This window comes from Tetrao urogallus (assembly GCF_951394365.1).
Source record: "Tetrao urogallus genome assembly, chromosome: 7".
Lineage (NCBI taxonomy): Eukaryota > Metazoa > Chordata > Aves > Galliformes > Phasianidae > Tetrao > Tetrao urogallus.
In genome coordinates, this window is record NC_136820.1 from 34,128,276 (window position 1) to 34,144,724 (window position 16,449).

General features: G+C 38.2%; 1 protein-coding gene across 3 annotated transcripts in view; it reads right to left on the minus strand.

Moving 5' to 3' along the window:
• Window positions 1-853: 853 nt before the first annotated feature.
• Window positions 854-16,449, minus strand: part of PIP4K2A (phosphatidylinositol-5-phosphate 4-kinase type 2 alpha) — a gene marked incomplete at both ends in the record, with an annotated part of 97,576 nt that continues 81,980 nt past the window's right edge. For all 3 annotated transcript variants that reach the window (XM_079538402.1, XM_079538401.1, XM_079538403.1), the window contains 5 exons: window positions 854-934; window positions 2,397-2,500; window positions 3,215-3,458; window positions 6,540-6,653; window positions 15,404-15,442. In XM_079538402.1, the coding sequence (XP_079394528.1) occupies window positions 854-934; window positions 2,397-2,500; window positions 3,215-3,458; window positions 6,540-6,653; window positions 15,404-15,442 (582 nt within the window). The remainder of the gene's footprint in view (window positions 935-2,396; window positions 2,501-3,214; window positions 3,459-6,539; window positions 6,654-15,403; window positions 15,443-16,449) is intronic.

Below are 16,449 nucleotides of genomic sequence, written 5' to 3' on the forward strand. Positions count from 1 at the left end.
GACAAGCTTTTTTCCACTTGTAACATTATTAGCTCCTATATGGCAAGAATATAAAACAAATGAAAACTTCGGGTAACAAAGTGAAATAAGCAAGGTTTTCCCTTAATGTAAGTTCACGGCAGCAAAAATGTACGCACAGCATGAATTACACGTTAGCTCTTTGTAAGGTAGGAGACATCAGCTCCTGGTGCCTGAGAGCACGGGCTGCCCGATGCGACGTGCGGAGGAAAAGGAAGAAATGGGAGAAAGGGGAAAAAAAAAACCAACAAAAAACCCCCCAACTGCAGGAACCTGATGGGAAGAGCTCCAGCACCACGGGCCCACTGCTGCAGTGCTGTTTGTAAGGAGTGCCAGTGTGCACGGTGTGAGTGTAACATTCGCAGTAAGGTTTTTATTATTATCATCACCGTCATGAATACTGTCACGTATCTTTTAGTTCAAAAAATAAACTGATCCACAGTTTACAATTTGCTATCAATATTGTAGACTTAACATGCATTTACTTTCCCCACCCCCACCCCACGCCTCTTTGCTCAGTTGCTCCGCTTCAGCTGGTAGCGTCAGAGTGGGACTGTCACAGTGCACTCTGAGTAAGCTGTTCTATTTATTTAATTTAATGTTTGTTTGTTTTTTTGCACACACAAAAGAGTCAGAAATAGCTAGAACTATGCTGGGAATATCAGGCAGCTGTTAAAGCGAGTACTCCACCCCACTTCAGTCATCTTTGCCAGCAGATGTAAACAAAGGGGTTGCTTTCTGCAAGATGAGCGCTTCTCTGAGTTCCTTTTTCCCTACCCTCGTAGTCTCTGCTGCTGTCCCCAGATCTCGTGTCTGTCCGCTGTGACATGAGGGGTTACGTCAAGATGTTGGCAATAAAGTCCAAGAAGCGCTTTGAATACTGTTCAGGATTAACAGTTGAAATTTCTGCACCGGCCTAAATACAGGATGGAGAGGGAAGAGGAAAGAAGGAAGAAGCAGTGTTTAGTGAATGCTTTGTCACCAGCAGCACTGTGATGGATTAACTTGCGGTCTCAGAACCAGACACACACACTTCCACCAACCCTCCAGCAGAATATGAAAGGCACCTTTTTAGGCTTCACACCAGTGCAGGTACGCTGGGCACCACAGCATCCGCCTCCCGATTCTGAATGGCACTCTTCACTTTCTTTATTCCTCTTTACTTTCATTGTGTTTCATTCCCCTATACAATTCCCACTGCTCACACCTAAGCACGCTACTCACAGATTCCCATCTCTTGAACAGCAGCATCTTCCTGTAGAGAAGACTGAACCACTGCAGTTGGATCCCATGTGTCCCCACTTGGCTGATGCACATGGCTATCTGACTGCTAACTCATCTGCTTTGGAATACGTGGGAACAGTGAGACACACTTTTTCCAACTTTTAAATCTGGACTCCCCAAATGAGCTTCACAACTACTAGTTCAGCGAGATCACAGGTTTTTTTTTTGTTTTTTGTTTTTAAAGTTCATTAATAATTGCCAGCTAATGGCTGCACAAGGCCTGCATCGACTTTCAAGTGCTTTTAGAATGGAGAAAGTAATGAGCAAAATGTACTGCAAGCCTGTCCAGGGCTCTCACTGCTAGGCATTCTAAGTTACCTTCTATTGGAAACTCAAAAAACCCAAACTCTTTGATTAAAACCATCCACAGTGCCCTGATTCTTAGAGGAGGGACCCCAGCTTCAGAAATGATTATGATCTTAGGAAATTCTGACCTCAAATCACCATCAAGTGATAATGGAAAATACAAATCTTCACTTTGGAAGACTGGGCTGCTTTGCCATAACTCTTTGGTGTCTGCTGCTCAGCAGCAGTTTCAGTCAAAAATAAAGAAATTCATGGCAGTCAAATACAAGCCTTCACTGAATGGTATCCAAGTATCTAACATGTACTTTTTACACTTAATCTTGCAAATTGAACTTTTTTTTTTTTTGAAAGAAATCTTTGAAAGTCAGACACGTTATATGCTGAGGAATTGACTTTCAGCAGGTTGTACCCAACAATGAAACCATCACCAGGGTCCCGTGTCAGAAGTAAGATTCACAACAGCTTCCACTGAGCTGCAAGCTAATACAAGTACCTGGTGAACAGCTTTGTCTGCAAGTATAAAATACATCCCACTAATGTAGGACAAAGCCCTAAAAGGGCAGTGCCTCACTGGTCTTCTTTATGGGTAACAAAAATGTGTGTAGCTGAAGAGGGAGCTTTAGTATGCAATGTATAGAAGTTACTCTGTGCTGTTTTATCCCATATGAAACTAGGAAAAAACAATCTCTCTCCTTTGCACAGGTCTCTTGAAATGTATTCTATCAGTGCACTAAACAAGAAAAACGCAGAAGTATAAACTGTATCAGAGGAAGAAAACAGACACTTACCCCATGCTTTACTGTTTTTGCAGCATGGGCAGCTTTCTTTTTTGCATCGTAATGAGTAAGAATGTCAATAATGGCCATAAAATATACTTCCTTCCTAGGTGCACCTGCAAAGGACAAATACATGAAAGTGAGAATGACATTTCAATCATGCCTTCTCCTTCCAGCAAAGGAGACTTCTTTAGGATCACTCAGCAGCTGGGGAAGGGTAATGTCAGTCAGAGTTAAGTTCTGTAGAGACCACAGGCTCAAGATATTCCTAAGTGAAAGTTTAAATGCACTTATATGTGAAACCCCCGAATAAGTGTAAAATAAAACACCAGCATACAGAAATAGGAATTATTGCTCACTTAATGTGGCTTTCAAGTTCCTTTATAGTTATACAAACAAACAAGGAAAAACTAAATTTTATATGAGAGGCAGTGCTTCTGAGTCAGCAAAAGCATATTTTATTTATGAACGAAACTATATATTTATTAATGTAAATATTGGTGAAAAAAAACAGCAGACACTGCTGTCTTGAACAGCCACTGAGAACTGTGATGTCTGAACAGCTAGTTCAGAACCTGAGCTGACTGTGCAGCAGGTATGCTAGCTGACTGCATGCATCCCCACACATCACTACATCTGAGAAATATGTTCAGTAACAAAGCTGTGCATCACAGATGTCTTTTGCTGTTTGCTTCACCCAAAGAACAACTGATTTCCTCCTCTACAAAGCAAATTTATATTGTGCTACGTAACTTTCCCTTAATATTGTTGTGAAGATGTTTGGGTTCCAGTGTAAGAATCTTAGCATGCAAATGTTTATTACTACTTACTTTCATGAGATTTTATTCCATAAACATCAATAGCTGGATCAAATTCCCCAGGAGCCAAAGGCAGCGAGCTGTTCAGTGTATTTCCTGGACTGTCTGGAGGAGTTCCAATAGGGTGTGTCCCATCACTTTCACCTTCATCTTCTCCATCATTCTCTTCACACTCTACTTCTTCCTGTTCAGCTCTTTCAACATCATGAATTCCAACTAGCAAGCTGTAGTCCATGAGTTTTAGCTGAGCAAGGAACTAGAAAGTGATAATAAGCAATTTATCAGTATCACAGACAAATGTGAGCTCCACTTTCAAATAAGAGAAGTTACAAAGATGCCATCGGTTGAGAAAAACGGGCACTTTTAAGAAAAAGCAAAGTGGAGAACTAAGTGATAAAGCTAGCAAAGAGAGACCTTTAATTGTTAAGATGTAGTGATAGCTGCAGGTCACTTACACTAAAAAGCCCTAGGATACTGTAGCGGTGTTCCAGTTAGAGTTGTTCTGACAACCACAGCAGCACATGGGAAGCCATGGTCTGCAGCCACGTCTGTCCCTTCACTTCCTTCTCAGCCTTATTACAGAATCATGCAAAAGTGCTTAAATATCCTTGCAATGGAAATTGCAACTGTGAAGTTTTACATCACGAAGAAATGAAATGATGCCACACTCTCTTCAGAATTCAAGTCACATAAGCAAAACATAAACATGAACGGAAGCACACCTTTGAATCAAGGCTAAAGATGGGAGTTTGAAGAAAGCTGGGAGATGAATGTACTTGCTGTGTAGACAAACTGTTCTTTCAATTGATGGGAACAGTGTAAGGAAGGGAGAAAAGAGGAAGATGAAAATAAGAAATGTTACCAAGCAAGAAGAAGGGATTAACAGCTCAAGGAGTGAAGCTGCCATAGGAGGGACCTCTGCTTATGATACACACAGAGAGAACCTGAAAGTACAAATCATTTAAGGTTTTAGAAGAACTAATGGGCTATAAAATGCAAATTAGAGCAGACCAGAAAAGGGATGTTGGTCAGACTTTGGAATAGTGGGAGGCAACAATGAGATAAGTATGAAAACATCAAGAAATAAAAAAGCAAGTTTGTCAAAATCCTGATTCTGAGAGAGCAATCATAGCTAACATGACTCTGAATTAAAGTGCTAGAAGTATATTATGAAAAGAGATTGAGAAGAGGCTTATGAAGAAAGTTTCTAACCATTTCAAGTACAATAAAGCAAAAGACTGTTCACAAGACTGGAAGAGAAGATATACAATAATATACAAGAAAAACAGATGAAATTGGCCAAAGGAAATGGAGTGGAAAGTGGAGAAGTGGAAGCCAGTAGGGTATTTGATAAATATCAAGAGAGAGGAGAAAAATCTACCAATAACGGTAAAAAATTACAAGAAAGAGAACAGACCCTTGGGAAGAAGAGTGAACTGCTAATTGGAGGAACAAGGGTTTTGTGAAAGCCCAGAGTAAAGATCATCCGACTTACAGCGGAAAAAAACATCCTTATGTGATTGTGCTCAGGACAGTTTCAGTGGAATGAGGTAGCAGGAAATGAGGCAGGAATGAACTGAGAAAAGTCATGGATGAGAGGCCATCAGAACAGCAGCAACAGTTATTACTACAATAGCAGCAGATATTATAATGTGCTAGTTTGAATAAAGGAAAGGGTGCGAGACAATTATAAGAGAAACACAGTGCAACAAAAAAAACATTTAATGACAAAAAAGAATGGATACAGAGACACATTCTTCAGAATTCTATTTCACAGTCTGACTATAAATACTTTTCATGAGATAATTTTATGCAAAGTTCTCTTCACTGTAGTAAAATCTGCATCCAAGTCCAGGTAAAAAATGTAAACTATTAGTTAGCTAGCAAGGGCAGAAGAACCAGTAAAAGCAAAACAGGCTGAAGAACAGCTTGACTTTATTAAAATCAGGTGTCAGACCACTTCACACTCGTGGTCTTCGTATATTTAACAATACTCTGTATAAATTTCAAAATCATAAAACACAGCCTCTCAAGATATTATCTAGATTCTGCCCTTGTATTTACAATCCAGTAGATGATGTAAAAGATAGCATACAATCCACCTTCTGCAGCCATAAAATATCTTCTATATTCACTGCACATGTTTAAGATTTTGTCTGCAACCTACTTAAACTAAAAGCTTTAGTCAGCAACTGCACTGTATTAAAGAGCACAAAAATTTAGTTCAAATAAACCTATCTCTAGAGCTGTGACATTGACAGAGCAATTTTTTAGCATAATGTTGTTCCAAATATAGGAGAAGCATATACTGATATTTCACAAAGTACTTTTGTTTTCATAATTACCATCATCATAAATTTCTCATCATTATGACAATGGGAAATTACATTTCTTCAAAAGCAAATGATTGCAAATTCTAAGTCTTCAGTATTTTGTACAACTACTGAGCTTCTGAACAACACTCAGATACAGATCTGAAAAACTAGACAAGTCAGTTCACATGGCCATCCTGACAGAAGTAGCTGAAAGTCTCGTTAAGTCCCAGGGGCAATCTGCTATCAGGTCTCTTCCAACAAGCAGAAACAGATTTTAGGTTTTAAGTACAGGCATTGCAAAATATTGTGTTTATTGATAATATTCTGAATTACAGAAACTGAAGTCAAGTTATATGAATTAGCCCCAAATTTAGTTTTCTTTATTTGCTGACTGGCTAAATCAATCATAGTAAGTATGACATTAAATTTGTATATTAACATTTTTCTAGCAGGAATAGACTACACTCAGCCAATTAGAAATCTGTAAGACCTATGCTAATAAGTCCACCTGGTACATACCGATTTCTCTATGTATCACTACTGTGATACTAAGCATAATCTAAAACTGGATTACTAAGATGAAACAAATAGAGCATGCACAGCCGTGAGTAAGGGAAGCTACATTATCTGTTACAGGCTACAGTCCACACACATGGCTCCAGCTAACATCAGGCAGTCCTGGTGTACCTCCACCTGTAAAACAACCAGCAATACTCACCTCTCTCTTGGGGGCATTTGGAAGGACTATGCTTGTAAAGCCTTATGCACTAAGTAGTACCATCATTTTTACATCACATCATCAAGGCAGGGATAAAGCATGGCAACCAGCTATGGCATCAAGCCATTTATCACAGCAGCAAAAGCAGTGAGCAACTCCTGAAAGTTTAAATTATGTTTCATTTAAAACAGTCAGTGCTTACAGATAAAGAGTTTTCATTTATGAATTACAGGTATGCTTTCCTGAGCCATTTCCAATTTGCCACACATTTTAACAACAAAGAACCGATCAGGGGCACTCTTACCTCAACGTCCTTCTTGAGTTTCTCAAGGAACATCTTTTTGTTATTTTCATCAATATGAATCTTTTGGCCATCGTTAATAAAATCGTTGTCTTTGAATGTTGGCAGCTCTTTGGCCTAAAATAAACAAAAATTGCTGTCAGAGTCAGAACACAAACAGAAGTGCAGTGCAGTTGACGGTTCAGAATGGGTCCAGAGCAAAAGCTTCTCCAGCCCCACCAGGAGCTGAACCCTCAAACCTCCCAAAACGTGGTAGGCACTCGAAGGCCCAAAAGAGGGCATTAGTGAGCTGTCACAGCTGAAAGCCCCACCACTTCTGCAGTGTGAGCAACTACACTTGCAGAAATTGTCCTCCCTTGCTTACCCACGCTTGAGAGCCTACAAGGTATACATTCTCTGGGACTGCAGTAAATTTAACTAAGACAAAATATCAAACTCAATACTTCATTTGCATCTAACCTTCAAGTCCATACTTCTTCCAAGATATCATTTGTCAAAGTGACAGTAAGTGAAGCTGAGACACAATCTATACCTCATAATGAAGTGCTACTGCATCAGAGCTTATAGATCAAGCCAGACTGGATTACACTTTACATAGCTACTGTAAATGTTAGTAAGTGCCTAATACCAAATAACTGTTTATAAAATATCAAGTGAACATGAATTATGCAATGCTGCTTAGAAGTGGTGAATGCCAGAGAAGACTGCTACCTTTTAAATACATAATTAAATATTCTTGATATTGGAGCATTAGTTGATTATCTTCACCTTTAACTCTGCCATGAAGTGATTTGCAACAGCACTAAGGAAAGCCAGAAACTCTCACATGACCACTGCAGTAACCACTAGTTTAAGTACCGAGACCCTCAAACGGGCTGTTTTCAGAGGGCAATGACTGAAAACTTGCTCTAAAGAAACACCCAACCAAGAAAACAGATGACAAAATAGTTCCTCCAGGGTATTTGGTCAAGTGACCCAGAAGTAATCATAGCTTCTACAATCAGAGCCTTGAAAAATTCTGCCCATTCAGCCTTTCTCCCTGCCCTCATCTCTCATCAACATTAGGGAAGAAAAGGCTTTGTTTACAAAGAAATGTGGCAGAACACCTGAGTGTTTATCCTCATTTGCAAGTCCTCCCACTAGGAATGAAAAGCAGCTAACACCAGCCCACTGGAATATCCTCCACCAGCACAAGCAGTAAGTACGTAACTTCACCAAACAGTACTTTTTGTAAGTTTATTTTCTTTCTACAACACAGTAAGGAGAAGATGTCTGTATCTTCTGCTTCTTCTCTGAAACACACATACTGGAAAGCACAAGATTAAAATACAAATGACACAGCAGACCCTGCAGTGCCTTCATGCATCTTCCCAGAAGCTTTTCCTGCTGTTGGGCTGTGCACAAAAGTGGCCAAAATGCTCAGCTTCCCAATTCTTCAAATTTATTTTCTTGGACTTGGAAATTAGGAATTGCTTCAGATCCCACAATGCTCCGCTTGTTTAAGAAGTAGCTGTTATCACCTAAGTTATTGCCCGCAACATTTCGTTATGAATCCATGCTAAATTCATTGCATCCCAATACTTATGAACCTTGGAAAAAACTGAAGTCCAAGCCTTTTTGCTCTGAACCACTGCCACGTTGCACCTAGAACACTGTGATGTATTAAGATACCCTCTAGTGTTGCTCCAGAGGCTTTCTATCTATAAGTTCACATGAAAGAAAAGCCCTGCCTCAGGGCACTGCTTCCTCGGGTGAGCTGTCCTGAAGTGCTTCCCTTACAGGTGCCACAGATGCTTCCTAAAGCCAGCAGTGATTTGGTTACTGCTGTACGACAGCATCGATTTTCTTTCTGACCTACTGAACAAGAGGTCTGGGACGAGAAGGAGCAGGGGGAATTTCAGATAAGCATTCCTGTCACATGCAAACAGCCCCACAGAGGAGGTCTGGTTCTGCAGGGGCGGGCTGGGGATGTAGGGATGCTGCCAAGGCCAGCGATGGAATCTGATGTGTGGGAGGTTCAAGAATGGAAGGATTTGGATGAATTCAGTAAGGCTGAAACACTAATGAAAAGAATGCAGAAACCGTGCTCCTTCACGGCTAGCACCAAAGTCACTAAAAAGTCCTCATCTTGAGTTATGTCTGCGCCCAGCTGTCCCAGGCAGCAGATGACACTAGGCAGTGGTTAAAGCAAAACAAGCCCATCGACACTGAAAAAAACCCCACTGATGCTGTATGAGACTGGGGGAGGCAAGGAATGCCCGTGGCTCAGACATGACATGCGGATCCATGGGCAGGCTCTGCTGGACCAGGCAGGAGCTACTTTCAATAGAACTGCGCTAGCAATGCTGAGACTCTCAGGCCTGAACACCCTGCAGGTTTTGTCTGAGGGCGCGTTTCCTCACCTAGATCCCACAGCAGAGAAGGCTTCGCAAATGCAAGCATGAACTGAAAGCCAGCACTGATGCATGGAAACAAAAAGAGCAAGAAATAAAAGCTGCAGTATAAGAAACCGGAGCTAAAGAGCTACATGCTGGTGGTTGCTCTCACCATGTTATGTGAATGATGCCCCCATACTACATTCTTTCTTCTACCTCTTTCCAGACAAAGCTTTCTGTGTCTTTCTTTTTTTCTTATGTGCTAGACAGTATCACACCCCACATCTACTTGAAGCTGAACAGCCCTAGGATACTGCTGTAATCCCAAATATTATTAATCACAGCCAGCACTAGCAGAAATTCTAGTGGCAATTTTACTCAAATTAATGGCTTAGAATTTATTTGAGGATTTAGGAATGAAAACCCATGACGTATACAATCAGAAGTGGCTCCAGGAGTTACTTAACATTCATAATGTATGTGTTCATTTTGAAAAATTCAAATATGAACATTTTATACTGATGCACTGAAATAAATACAAAGCAAACCACATTATGGCAGTCTGAAACACTATCTGAATGAAAAAATTGGGACTTCACTTTAATGAAATAATTGATATGATTAAATTTTAATGAAGTCTCAAATATTTCCAATGAAGCAAAATCCTTGTTGGAAAAAGATTCTCCCAGAATGTAATTCATTATAATGAACATATTACTATCATTAAAGAACTAAATATTTTAAGAGCTGCACAGGAGATGAACATCTAACTACTTCCACTAAATTAATAATAGACTTTCTTTCTGAACCACTTCCATCATTTTTAATCCCCTACTTAAAGATGCAAGAAAGGCACAGTAGTTTTACAAATATGGAGGATCTATTTATTAGAAAAGCATGCTATTTACACACTTCAGGTTCACATTCTGAAGTTTGCCATGGTTACAGACAACTTTAATGATAAGAAGGTTTTGCTGTCTTTGAGAGGGCTGAAAAGCAATGAAGTCAGTTTCTTTTTGGACTATGATGACAGAACACACAAAGCCAGATTCAAAAACTAAAATTACTGAGAAGAATCAGAGGCGAAATTTCATTTCTATATGGACACAGATATAGTTTTTGCAGATGTCTTACGCATCTCAATTCAGCATCCTATCCTGATTTGTTAAAACGAAAAACTGGTACTTTTTTTTTTTTTTCCGAAGGAATTTTTTGCATTATGACCTAATATAACAATCATGGGCTGGTATTAATGCTCACATTTTGGAAGAAGCTTGATAAAACAGTTGTAGGACAGTGAAATTTGAGAATAATTGTTGGACTGAAGAAGGGAAAACAAACAAACAAACAAGAACAGAAAAACCCCTAACTTCACCACCTGACCTCACCTAGTGAAGGCAGAGAGTAGGCTGTGGGAGAAACAGTGCATGGAAATGTTTGCTTGGAACTAGTCACCGGCCACCTTATTCCCACAGCTAATTGCTGGCAGAACTGGGCTGTCAGTTTATACATTTTGGAAATGGTGTACAACATCTGCCAAGAATTAAGTTCTGCATCCTAGGCTTCTTTTCTTAGTAAATTCACTTTTTACTTTTTTTTTTTTTTAAATTAAAAAAGTGATGTTAACTTTCAACTCATACAAGGAAGGCAGCATTTTTAAAAGAAGGATATTATGAATTTATTTGCAATAGTTTGGCACAGGTGGTTTTGAACTGAGTCAAAGGTTTGAAGGCACCAGATCCACAAGAAGAAAGAATAACTAGAATCTCCTTTGGAAGTCTGGAGATGGGAGCTGCTCTCCTCCACTGGTTATGGATTCCAAGCCTCTCTTGTACAAACTGCCTTGTCCTGGGTAGGCATTTCTGACCAAACCAGGTCCTACTGCAGTGTTTGGCAGAAGGGGATTGTAAATGGCAATGAAAATAAAGGTGCAACCTCAAAACTGGGGTTTAAGAGAATGCTGAAAAGGTTTTAGAAGGTACAAGATGGATTTCTGTAGGACAAAAGATTGTGCAAGAAAGTGTAGATGGATTAAGAATTCAAGCATGTACAAAAGTAGTAGCGAAAAACTTGAGATCAGGAAAATGCATCCAGAATTATACCTATAGTGAATATTCTCCAGCTACAAAATGAACATGAAACATAAAATGCAAGACCAAGATTCTCTTTAAGAAAAAAACAATTGCTTTAACACAGAGAATACAGACCTTTAAACAAAACCAAACCAAAAACCTACCCACCAGTCAACAGGAAAATAGTGATTTGCTTAAGTAACAGTCATGGGTTAGCATCATATGAAGGCAAAGTGTTGAAACAGGAATCTGAACTCTGAATATTTATTGTTATCTTTGCAATGCATGGCAGTGTGATGATTTGAAAGTTATGATCTCTGCATAGGTCAACTTGAGATGTATTTCACAGAGAAACAGCAGTCATGCTTCATTTCTGTTGCGTGCGACTGGCAAACAAGCAAATCGAAATCATTAAAAGAAATAAGTCAAAAATGCATTTTTAAAACAGCAGGAAAAAATTCTAAGCTTTGGGGATGATCTGCCTTGAATCAAATTTTACCTACTTCAAGACTGCGTAAACTTGTTGCTAAGGTCTTGTATTTACTGTCTTTTTATGTATTTGAGCTTATTTACAAAAAATCACCTATCACAGAGAGTAACAGAACCCATTTAGCATTAACAGAAAGACATAATTATCATTCTATGAAATTCTACAAGAAAGATGAAATATGATAGGTTTCACATCACCTAGTTTTATTTGCTTCTTGAAATTTCTGAACTGTTCACTCACCAGCAACATCCTAAAGTTCTTTATAACTACAAGTACTCCCAGCTGGAACTGCTAATTTGATGTCATACTGAAAGTACAGCATAATTATGAGCAGACAGACCACCAGGGGAGTTCTGCATTATCCTTGTTTCACTTAAGAGGGCAAAATTGTCCAAGGAATGAATAGAAAATGCCCACTATTAATGTTTCTTTTTTTTTTAAGACGGAACTAAAGACTAAAAAAAATAAAGGAGCAGCTGTCAGAACTTGACAACTGTTGAAACATACTGTTCTTTTTAAATTCAAGACATCTGTAAGTGCATGTTATGATATTTGTTGCCAAGAAAGTGATGACTTTATTATTAAAAATATCACTTACAATGCAAATGAGAAGAATTGTGTGCTAAGGTGAAATCTAAGGGATGGAGCTTGTCTCCACACTGATTACCATAAAACACTGAAATGACAGTTTCAGAGCTTATCATCAATATGTTAGGATATTAAACAGTTGAAAACAGTCAAATGGAAGATAAACTGAGAATAAGACAGAAAGTTAACATTCAGACATTTTCATTCATCCAGCCAGCTTTTCTTCCTAAAATCTTAACCTTGAATCTTCATATCTTTTCTACACTACCAAACTAAAATAGAAAAATACCTTTTCTTTCCCCTGATTTCTTACTTTATGGTCCAATAAATCTTTTTTGCATAATTGATTGGTTCTCATTTATTAACTAAGTAACAAAGAGTATTTTGATAGGAAAACATGTCAAGAAGATCACCATTTTATCCAAGTCATTTCAGAGTAATTCATTTAAAATTTGCAGTCTTCATTAGAAAGTGACTGAAAGATCCACTTCACTGTTTTCTGGATTCTGCAGTTGTAAAGGAAGCCAACATACTGTGCCTGACATTCTGAAAACCATTTGATCACTTTGAATACTGGCATTTCAAATTAAACATGAATTACTTAAAAGCTTATTAAAACCTACAGCATGGCCAGACATTTTTAACCTCATATTTTAACACCAAAAGATTATTGCCTTTTATTACTTTTCTGTTTTTCATATATGAATAGCAGTGGGTATCCCTACAATAAGTAATTAATTAACATTGCCGTTAATTGGGATTCTGTTATGAATAGTGTCATTGCAGGGTGGTATTAATAAATTGATGCTTTAATTTGCCCCTGGCTAAATGTTAGCTAGTAAGTTACAACACCAGACAGGTATCTGAGGTACCAGACAGATATTTTTTTCTTTTGTTCAGTCACTCAGAACTATTTTTTCGAACTTCATAGATTTCAACACAATTCTCAAGGTCCCCAGTCCAGTGACACACATACAGAAATACATCTCATGATAGCAGGCATTTAGCACTGCTTACATCGCTTCAAAAACCAAACCATCTTTGTCTATTCGTACACAAACACACTCAAGCTTAAAAACAGATCTTTAAAAATATGTTGAGTAGTTTATATAAGGAAATTCCTTATCTAATAGCTCCTATTGCAGGACAGATTAAGATCACAGTGATCTGAACCTGGAGTTCCAAATACCTACAATGAAGATACTTGTGTATTCTTCTGACCCCTTCCAGACCAAAAGACAGATTTCAAAATGTGCACAGAAAGCACGTAATAGCAAAACATTATTTTTTCCTTGCCAGATTCTCAAAGAGCTTGTACAATGTTGTTCCCTCTACCCAATTCATTCTCCTGCTTAGAAATGTTTGTTCAGAGCGGTAACTTATCACCTCTTTGCTGAATTATGAGTAGTAGGAGTCTGTTCTAACAGCCAGACACTGCAATACAGCTCCATAGGCTTCATGTAGTTCTGTCTCCAAGAAATCAAATGCATTTGAAAAGAATATGATGTGTGAAACTTAGAAGATCAGAAGGAGAATCTGGGGGAGCAATTTTTATATAGCTTTCATATGAATATGCAAAATGAAAGGGGAGGCTCCAGACATTCAGAAGTTGAAAGGAATTTTGTCATTGGTCTTGCTGAAGTTAAAATTTCATGTTTTATACATGGAGAATAATTTTTTTTATATAGTTAAACAGCTTTGTTACAAGTCAGCTATAATCAGTTTCAATAACAATTTTGCCATGGACTTGCACGAGAACAGAATTTAGTGATTCTTTCTGGTTCTCACTAGTTACATAGTAATTAAATACATAGTTACTAACTCTATATCATCAGTGTATCATGACTTATCTAATTTTGATAATTTTGATATTCCTAAAACTCCTCAAAAACATAAGCACCAAACATCTGCACAGTATCATCTCTTGTAGAGCTAAATGTGTAATATTAGTAATATTTACATTATTATTCCAAGCATTAATATTATAATCTGAAGCAGTCACATCCAAGTAATTTGCCCTCCTCATTTCTATCAGCTAATTTCAGCACTACCAGCAGAGGCTTTCAATGACACTGGGTATCACTTGCAAGAAACCTGAAGAGTTAGTATCTTTGTTCTAAAAACACTAGAGTTGTGCTACTAAACGAGACCAAAAACAGACCTCAAGAAAGGAATGAAGACCACTCAAGAAATGATCTTAAGGGCCCAAAACAGAAAAGGAGAGCTAATGCAGATTACTGCAATGGCAACTGACATTTGTGACATCTTAGTTGCACACCACTGGAAGAATTTTAAGTGTTCAGCCACACCTTAAGAAGAAGTGGAAAAACTCAGCACACAGAGTGTTTCTTACAGCTAGAAATGCATCACTGACAGCTACTGAATGCCCCTTACTCCTTACTGCAGTTGTGTGATTCACAACAGAAGAGTTAAAGAGGCTGGTATGGTATGACTAACGCTTAGGATAAAAACAAGTTATTGGAATGGAATTTTGGGACAAAACAAAATGAAGTCTTTAAAGCAAATTGCTGAATGATCTTATGCAACAGCATAATTCAGAAGAATTATGGAAAACTTAGGAAAACTAGTGTCACAAGTTCGTAGACAGCTCAAAAGTTTGGAAATCTAAGAAGTCTTACAGAATGGAGACTATGTTCCACTTTTGATTATCTGCAGAACCTTCAGACAAACCTCAAGTGCCACTGGAATCTCAAAGAACATTTTGCAAATGTTCAATTTTCCAAATGAACTCAAGTTGCAGATGGAGAAAAACAAAGTGACCAACTTCCTTTTACAGCAAAGTTCCAGCTATAGAATTTGAAGGAGACTACTCCCTCTCATTACACCTGTGTATGTCCATGCCTGTCAGCTGTTGGCTTGTTTGAACAAACTTTACATAACCAGTGGTTATCACAATTCGAGTTTTGGTTCATTTTTACATTCACAATAGTAGTGCCCCATCACACAGTTTCATAAATCTGTGTCCATAAATCTTTATATTAAAGAGCAAGAAAAAGAAGATGAAGAAGCAGGAAGAGAATGAAGTTCCTGATGTTTTCCTACCACAGGGCAGGCCCTGAAGAAACTAAGAAGAGAAGAGAAAAAAGGAAAAGGAGGAGGCAGACGAGTGGCTCACTTACCTCTGGAATTTCAACACCATTGCAAACCAACAGTCAAAGGTCTGCAGTAAATACAGGAAAGATAAAGGATGGAATAAGGTAGAACTCAAGCGGGAGAATATGACAGAAAACAAAGAAAAGGGGCAGAACAGCACTGATTATGCTTGTCCTGACACTAGCTAGCAGTTTAGATAACTGAAAAGTAAACAGAAATGCACCATACCTTTTCTTTGTCACTGGCTTCTCGAGCCACAGTAGAGCCCTGAAACAGAAAAAATGGATCTAAAAATGTGCATATGTCAGAAACTAATTTGAAAACTTTACGATAACAGGTCAAAAAGTGGATGAACTGCATCTTTTGAAATTAAGAAGGTGACACGGGAGGTAGAATGTCTTCAACTTCTGCCATCTCTTGAAGAAGATCTATCACGTGAGAAGAAGGATGGATTAAATCCTCAAATGCTCTGTACCTATTGTCTCTGTGACTGATGGGGGTTTCTTCCTCATGTCTCATCCTAATTCTGAGACAACCTTGTAAGTTCAGTTGGCTTGGCAGACTTCTGAAATTTCTGTGCCAATTTAGATGTACAGTTGTGGGATACCCTACTCTAAATATCTTGGGCAAACATAATACACATTTAAAAAGGATGTCATACAATATAGGTACATACAAATATTTAAAAAAAAAAAAAAAAGATCACAAAGTACAAACAAGAACAGTGTACCTCACAGCAACATGAAGTCAAAAGAAGAGATGAGATCAACAGTGGATTCAAAAGATTTACAGTTTACCAATGGCATAATGGGTATTTTAAGATACTTTTTATTTAATGACTGAGATGTGTATGTAATGTGGTGCTTTCTGAATAAGCTGGAGGTGACCAAAAAAATGGCTGTATATATTTCTTTACAAACTTCTTGAAGCAGGACCACACCTTTCGGTACCCAGAGTTTATCAGGTAACAGCACTGCAATAAACAGTAGCCATAATTATGCCTTCATTACAGTAACATGGTAAGCATTGGATATTGAAAGATTGGTACATCAACTCTGTCTTGTTGGAAGGGTAAAGAAGTGCTCGAGTGGGTTTACACTACTTCAAAGAATGTAAGAATTCAGAACTACACATTTTTATATCATACTTTGTTGTCTGCAGAGAAAACTTAGAAAGAACAGAGAGAAAAGATAAATGGACAGCAGACCTTCAGTATTATGTACAGTACAGAAAGCAGAGATTGCATTTCATTATATCTTTAGCTGATAAAGAAC